At 39.8% G+C, this 7,061-nt stretch overlaps 1 protein-coding gene across 1 annotated transcript; it reads right to left on the minus strand.

Moving 5' to 3' along the window:
• Positions 1-886: 886 nt before the first annotated feature.
• LOC136797114 (uncharacterized) lies at positions 887-3,547 on the minus strand. Its single transcript, XM_067052756.1, has 2 exons — positions 3,251-3,547; positions 887-1,015 (listed from the first exon to the last, which is right to left on the minus strand). Exons 1-2 carry the CDS (start codon positions 3,545-3,547, stop codon positions 887-889), a joined length of 426 nt encoding a protein of 141 aa, XP_066908857.1.
• Positions 3,548-7,061: the final 3,514 nt, after the last annotated feature.

A 7,061-nucleotide genomic window follows, 5' to 3' on the forward strand; every position in this document is an offset into this window, starting at 1 on the left:
AATGCCTCACTTTGGTTCAGAGATATTTGGACCAACGTGAGTGCAGACCTGAACACTTGGGAACTTTGCTTCCTGTGATGCAGGAAGCTTGGTGACCGAGTCCTTTCTTGACAGAATATTAAAGTATTAGGAAGTTTGGAACGTACCGCTGGTATAGGGTTGCCCTACGGTACAGCGGGGGGAAAGAAGGATAAAAAAAACGAGTTGGTCATTTCTCTCTCAATTTTCTCTTTTTTAGTCTTTGTGTTCTGAAAATTTTAACTTTTAAATATATATAACTTGTTTAGATAAATTATTTTATTGCGTTTTGTTGATTGTTATATTCATTGAAAGATTTGTGCGTGTTGTCTAAAGTTTTTTTTATTCGGTTGACACTGGCAACACTGCTAATTGTAACCTACCTTGCTGCTACGGACTATGTTGATTAACCAAGCTCATGCCCTCATGGTGTTTTGTTATGTGCTTATATGTAATGAACCTTTTTATAATTATATTCAACTTTTATCGACTCTGCTAGTTTTTTTTTAACCCATTTACTTCAATATAACTTATATGTAGTCGGGAGAAAATAATAAAAAGGGGCACTAAAATGACTCTCTAAATTGCTGGAATAACACTGCTTTATTTATCCTTTTAATCTCCCTTATATACATTTTACGTGTTCTTTTACAAGGGGAGTTAGGATTACGGCTGATACTGTGCCTGGCCATTCCATAGCTTATAAATAAATATCTATGTGTGTGTGTGTGTGTGTGTGTGTGGGGAGGGACGCGCATGCGTAGAGGTTTTTTAATGAGGATAGGATTGGAAGAGGAAATCTTCAAAAGCCGCAAATAGGCTCGTACCTATATGTGTGTAGGATTTTTACCCACTAAAACTAACTTCCCTACACCTGTTTCTCACCCTCCAAGGGACCGTCGTTACCCATTACATCATGGGGAGGGGGAGTGGCTGAGTGCCGCCTCATTGTTCCCGTTCGCCTTTCTTTCTCCTCATTTCTCAGCTGTTGCATCACCTATGCAGCGAATCGTTGAAAACATTATCTGCTGTCGGATCTGAGCCGCAGACGCGTCGGAACTCTATCCTTTCTTCATGAAAGTTGGGATAGAAGAACAAAACATGTTCTGCACACTCTTCCATTCCTGGGCACAATGGACATCCTCCAGTGTCATCGAGCTTAAATTTATACTGGTAGGCTTGGAAGAAACCTTGCCCTGTGATAAAATAGTCTACCTGAGTGATATAATAGTCTACCTACCCGTGGTTCCTGTTCACCCAGGCCGCAATGGGCACCAGCCTGTGCGTCCACCTTTCACTGAATGCCATAACAGTCCTTTCTATTTCTGAGTTGAACATGTTAGGAAGAGATTATAATATCTAATATCCTCAGTCCTATATTCAGTATGTAACAGTAATTCTTGATTCTCGGCAGTAATTCAGCATAACATAGAAACATTGCTAATTATTTTACGTCTTATCTTTCTGGTTTATTAGTTGAGTAGTTGAAATTTGTAAGGTGTCAGTATAATTATAATAATAACCCAAAAAAGGTATAATTTAAGCAACTTAAAACTTACAAAATAAAATTAACTATATCAAGTATTTAAATGGTAAGTGATTGTATAAGTTAAAGGATGCCTGAAAAGCGCTTGATTGGTTTGATAAAAAAAAATTTCCAGCTATAACTAATAATTATTAATACACACTTCTTTCTTGATCACGCAACGCCATAGCATAGCAGGGAGCAACGAATTTCAACGACAGCCTATCATTTCTTAGGGGCCGGTGTCGTAAACTAATCGATACCCGGTTTTTTTTTTCGTCCCGTTCCTATCCTTAACATTATTCGACGTATTATGTGTGGTTTTACTTTCTCACTGTTTTCTTAATTTTTAAGAAACAGCATATGCCATCTTGGAAACGAAATTTCTTTTGCCTTTATTTTGATTTTTATCTTGAAATAAAAAAAATGTACAAGATGAAAGTAATAAAAAGAGAAAGATGCTCATAACATAGAATACAAGTTGAGCCAACTTCAGCGTTCTATAATTGAGGTTTCGGCCATAAAATCTTTTATTGCAACCCCATCCTCTCTAAGGTAAGGCACCCTTTCTCCTTAAGATGTCAAAGTACTTTGTAAAGGGAGAAGCTGGAATATCTCAAAGGATAGTCTCTTTTCGTTTAGTAGCAGTGTTCCTCCATTTTCTTCAACATCCTCAAAGTTTTCTATTTTATTTATCTAGTAAATAACGAAATCTACTTGTGGAAGGACTGAGATATTGTTTTCGTCGAGTGGTTTAAGGTGACATCTATTATCATGTCATTATTACTTACTAGCTAAAAAAATGTGGATCCCCCTAGGTATAAATTTCAGGTATCTCCTCTCCCATAATTGCAATTTTCAATGATTTTTATAATTGTAAGTTAATGTCACAATTAAACTGAAATGTTTTTCTGTATTTGTTTACTTTCCGATATCAGTTAATCCGAAACGTTCAGTAATACGACAAACACTTGTCGTCTTAGAGAATAACATTTTGACCGTTCATGGTGAAGGAATCGGTGAAGTGGACGGGGAATAGTTTTTTAATTAGTCTCAAATCGTTCATCGGATACTGTTATATACCTTCTACAAAGACGCGTCTAAACCTTTTTTTTTTCCTAAGCCACAGGAAGTGGGATATTACGCCATTTTCCCTCTCGCAGTCCAGTACAATTTTACTCTTCCTCTTAGTTGGTCCGCATCCTGCTCAACATTTTCTAGACCAATACACATTAAAAGATGGTCTCCATCCATGTCTCCCATGTTGCATAGAAGACATTTCGGGGAATCTACGATGCCAATTCGATGGAGGTGTTTTTGGAGCAGACCATGTCCTGTTACTAGCCGAAAACAAGCCACTCTCTCAGCTCTGCTAAGATTACCGGGAATTCGTTTATCCTTATGCAGTAGGCACTCCCACTTCTTTCCTTCCGCTTGAACTTTGTTTCTAGCACTTGTTCTGTCCTTACAATATGAGCTTATAAGTGATTTTACGGTTCTGTAGGAAAGTGGTAGAACAGGCTGGTTCTCTGCACAACCGAGCTTAGCCAACTTATCAGCTTGTTCATTACCATCTATACCAACATGGCCTGGTATCCACTGCAGAGCTATAACCCTTCCTCTTTTCTTCATGATAGCAGCCATGTTCCTGCACTTTTCTTCCGTAGGTGACTCTGCGGCACCTGGTGTTGTTAATTTTTGTATTACGGCTTGGGAGTCGCTGAAGATTACAGTGTTGTCATTGCATTCAATAGTGGCTTCCATCGCGAAGCAGATAGCCTGCATTTCTGCATCATAATTATCACATCCAGCTCCAACGGGAAATGACAATTGAAAGTTGATTGAGTATACACCTGCTCCAGCTCCCCTGTTAATACCGGACGCAGACCCATCGGTATAAATGTGTAGCCATTGCTCTATGGGGTATAGCTCATAAATTGTTTTTAGTGCACCAACTCTAAGCTCGGGTTCAGGGCAATCTTTCTTGATCCGCCCACATGCCATTTGAGTCGCCCGTAGACTTCAGCGGAATCGTGCTTTGGCATGAGGAGATGCTTATATTCTACCTTTCATCAGTTGGTAGGTATATCTGGTGAAGCATTTCCTCAGCTTTTGAAAGAAAAGTGCGATGGGACCTCAGTCGTTCATTCGCTTAACGATAATCCAACCAGTGTTCCTCTCGACGCATAAATTTTCATAAAGATACAGAGCAGATTTCTTTCTCCTATCCTGTAGTGGTTCAAGACCTGCTTGGAGTTCTATAGCTGTGATAGGAGTAGATTTCACACCGCCAGTGATTATGCGTAAGGCTTGATTTTGAACTTTGTCTAACTTTTCTAACGCTGCTTTGGAGGAGGTTATTAAAACTCCAGATTAGGCCGTGCGTATGATTTGTAGGCCGTAATAAGTACGTCCTGGGACGCTCCCCATTTAGTCCCTGTTAGCCTTTTCATCAGCTTCAATTTTGATTGTTCTTTCTGAGTTGCTTTATGGATTTATTTTAGCCAGGTCAGCTTAGAGTCCGGCGTGATCCCTAAATAGCTTGCTTCATCAGTTCTGGTAAGTTCTTCGCCTTTAAAGTATAAATGAACCTCATGTTTTTTTTTGTACTAAGGCTAAACAATTGAGACACATTTTTTCGTGGATTAACTGTCATTCCATTTTCTTTCACCCAGTCATGTAGCATGTTCATGACTTTATTTAGAGTTTCTTCACGACCACCCATACTAGAACTTGTTCCCCAGATAGCCAGGTCATTCGCAAAAGGAACTGCTTGGATTCTAGAGTGATTAATCATTACCCTCTCAACCAGATCATTAATCATTATGTTGCATAATTAGGGACTTAGGACTGAGCCCTGTGGTACACCTTGTTTGGTTTGGCGATAACTGGACACTGAACTACCATAGCGGACCTTAATAAATCTCTGTCCCAGGAAAGATCGAATCCATGAGATGAGATTGCCACCTATACCCATACCTTTTAACTTAGTAATAAGTTTTTTCCTCCATGCGCAGTCGAAAGCAGCTTGGAAGTCTTCTTTGGAAGCCATCTTTCACTTCCTGAGAGAATCTGATGACCTGCTCAACCGTGTTTCTCGTCTTCCTCAAACCCGCCTGTCTGTCTGAAAGAAGTTTTTTTGGCTCAAGCTATTCTTGTAGACGCGCTATAACCATTCGTTCAACCAGTTCACAGAGTGTGCTCGTGAGAGAGATAGGCCTGTAACCGTTGATATCATCAGCTGTTTTTCCATTTTTTAAGATGGGTACTTCCGCTTTCTTCCATTGTGCTGGGACATGGCTTTTCCACGTAAAATTTATAAATCTTAAATGGATATCTTTAGCTTTTTCTCCCAAGTTTTTCAAGAATTCAGGCAATAGACCGTCTGGACCAACACTTTTCCCCATTTTTAGTTTGCTCAGAGCAACATCCAGTTCCAATTTTGAAAAAGGTGAACAGAAAAGCATACTAGGAGGGTATTGCTGCTCGCGTCCGTATCATTGATACACGTGGCCGCTGGATAGCGCTAAATGAGCAGTAGTTGTCGCCACAACAGCCCACAGAATATGTTAAAACGCGTCTAAACCTGGGAAGATCCATCATTTATATTTGGAAATGCACTGATCCGAGACAAAATAAAAATATTATGGTGGACGGATCAAATTGGAGTGGATCGCTCGTTTATCCGGTGTACAATGATGGTGGAGACAATCCGAGACGCGGAGAATCAAAAGGAGTTGACGCTCGCGTATCATTACGGCAAAACAAACCGCCGAGGTCTCAACGAAATCTTGCACGCGTTAGGCTTCACATACTTCTGGTGGGGAATGAAACGCACCATTTAGGAAACTCTCGGAAACTGCGATATGTGCCCAAATACGATAGGCAACCACCTAAGGCAACGCTAGAAGAGAATCCCACCGCAGATCCTCCTCTCAGTGATCTTGAAGTAGACTCCTTTAAGTGGAAGGTTGTAGATGGATCACTATCATAGACGGCCATGGCATACCTAGTGCAAGACAGATCGGCGGAAGCAGTGTCATGAGCATTGTGGAATTGGTTCCAATTGTTTGGAGTGCCTGACCGGATTTCGTCTGACAGCGGAACAGAATTCGATAATGCGAGCATCAGGAAGGAAGTGCAAGCCCTGGAGGTAGTGTGGCACCTTAACACCCCACTACATCCCCCCACACTTAGTGATCATTTGTGGGTGTACCAATTGGAAAATGGATTGGAACCCGATGATGCAATGGAACGGGAGATAGTGGCATATAATCACTCAATACACACGATCACTGGTTTCACCCCTTTCGAAATCCTCTTTGGTCTGCGGGGATGCCAAAACTTTATTTTTTTTTTTTTTATATTCCTCTTTTGTATAATAATGTAAATTTAGTTAATAAGGTTAAGCTAGGGCATTTAAGTTAAGGTTAAGTCGACCTATAAGTTTTGTTTGTTTTATTGTCTTTTTAATTGAAAAGAATATTTTTTTTTCATTCTGTGTACATACATTTCTTCTTATTATTAAACTTTTGTACATATAGTTCTGCTGTTCTTTCTTATGCATATACACTTCTTTAACTTGTTAATTTACTTTTTTTTTTTTTTCGTATGTTGTTCACTGAATATAACAATGATTCCACAGGTGGGTAGATATCATCCCTAGTTTTTCTTACGTTTTTTTTTTTGTTGTTCACTTAATAAGAGTATCCCCTCCCTTTCCTTAAAAAAAAAAAAAAAAAAAAAAAAAAAAAAAGAATGGAAACCTAGTGGACCTGATATGGGACTTTCATGAAAGTACATGAGAAGATCTCTTCTCTTTGATTTGGGGACCACAATCTTCCAAGGTCTGTCTTCCCCGATAATGTCGTTCCTATCAACCACTCTCTTCATGAGGATATTCATTGTCATCTGCATTGTCTATGGTCCACTCCGGATGGGACTCTGTTTGCTACACAATTTTTGAGATCATACCGCTCTATCATCCATCCGGTTATGACAATCATTCCTCATAGCGATGTCTGCTATCTCTCCGGCATCTTCCAAAGACCTAAAAAGAGCATCCGCTATTCTAAGTTATAAGTTCTTCGGGTCTATGCCTAACGGGAAAATGATATTGCTGCAATTTCACAGACCATCGTGCGAGTCGACCATTTGGTTCTTTTAAGCTATGAATCCACTTCAAAGCCATATGATCTGTTACGAGCGTAAACTCCATTCCTTCTAAATATGGTCTGAATTTTTCAATAATCCATATTACTACCAGACATTCCAACTCGGTCGTTGAGTACTTCTTCTCGGCGACTGTCAATCCTCGGCTTGCATAAGCAATAGGTTTTTTTTCCATTAAGTCCGACTTGGGATAGAATTGTTCCCAGTCCAGAATTAGATGCGTCCTGGACGACGAGGATGCAAAAGCACTGAAAGCAGCGGTAGTCTGCCGAGTAAAAAGAAGTATCCTAAATCAGATTCAGGCGGATGAAGAGACCCCATGGAAGGTCATCAAAGAAAGATTAAA

The sequence above is a fragment of the Halyomorpha halys genome, unplaced genomic scaffold (assembly GCF_000696795.3).
Source record: "Halyomorpha halys isolate HHAL.00 unplaced genomic scaffold, Hhal_1.1 Scaffold2087.1, whole genome shotgun sequence".
In the NCBI taxonomy this organism is placed as follows: domain Eukaryota; kingdom Metazoa; phylum Arthropoda; class Insecta; order Hemiptera; family Pentatomidae; genus Halyomorpha; species Halyomorpha halys.

What these genes read in the sequence shown, in the direction of transcription:
- LOC136797114 (XM_067052756.1), bottom strand. Translation starts at nt 3,547, where the DNA reads ATGGCATGTGGGCGGATCAAGAAAGATTGCCCTGAACCCGAGCTTAGA. An exon ending in TCTTCAGCGACTCCCAAGCC is followed by an intron (nt 1,016 to 3,250) that starts GTAATACAAAAA and finishes TTCGCTGCATAG; the next exon opens with GTGATGCAACAGCTGAGAAA.